Source organism: Plasmodium reichenowi (assembly GCF_001601855.1).
Source record: "Plasmodium reichenowi strain SY57 chromosome Unknown, whole genome shotgun sequence".
NCBI classification, from domain to species: Eukaryota; Apicomplexa; class Aconoidasida; order Haemosporida; family Plasmodiidae; genus Plasmodium; species Plasmodium reichenowi.
In genome coordinates this window covers 1-300 of record NW_017962423.1, presented here as the reverse complement: position 1 = coordinate 300, position 300 = coordinate 1, and the positions used below count along the sequence as shown (strand labels likewise).

Here is a 300-nt window from a genome sequence, read left to right as displayed (position 1 = left end):
ATGATAATAAGTTTATGTCATAATCATATAATTGTATCACGTTTATAGTTGTTTCTATTCCATTATTTTCAGCAAATATTTTAGCATTAGCATTTAAACGACATAATGAACACAATATATCTAATAATAAGAAAATAACTTTGGTATCCTCTCTGTTTTGCTTTAATACATTTAATACTGGAATTAATGTAACTCCAAAATTCTTCATATTTTCTTCATCGTTCTCCATAACCAAATTAGATAATGTACGTAAACCAGTTTCAAGTTGTGCATCTGGAAAGGATTCATTTAAATTTCTTA

The 300-nt window shown here is 25.7% G+C and overlaps 1 protein-coding gene across 1 annotated transcript; it reads right to left on the bottom strand.

Moving 5' to 3' along the window:
- On the bottom strand, window positions 1-300 carry PRSY57_0020900 (hypothetical protein; the record flags this gene model as incomplete). Its single annotated transcript, XM_020114287.1, has 1 exon — window positions 1-300. A coding segment is annotated over one exon (300 nt), but the record flags the coding sequence as incomplete, so codon positions are not given.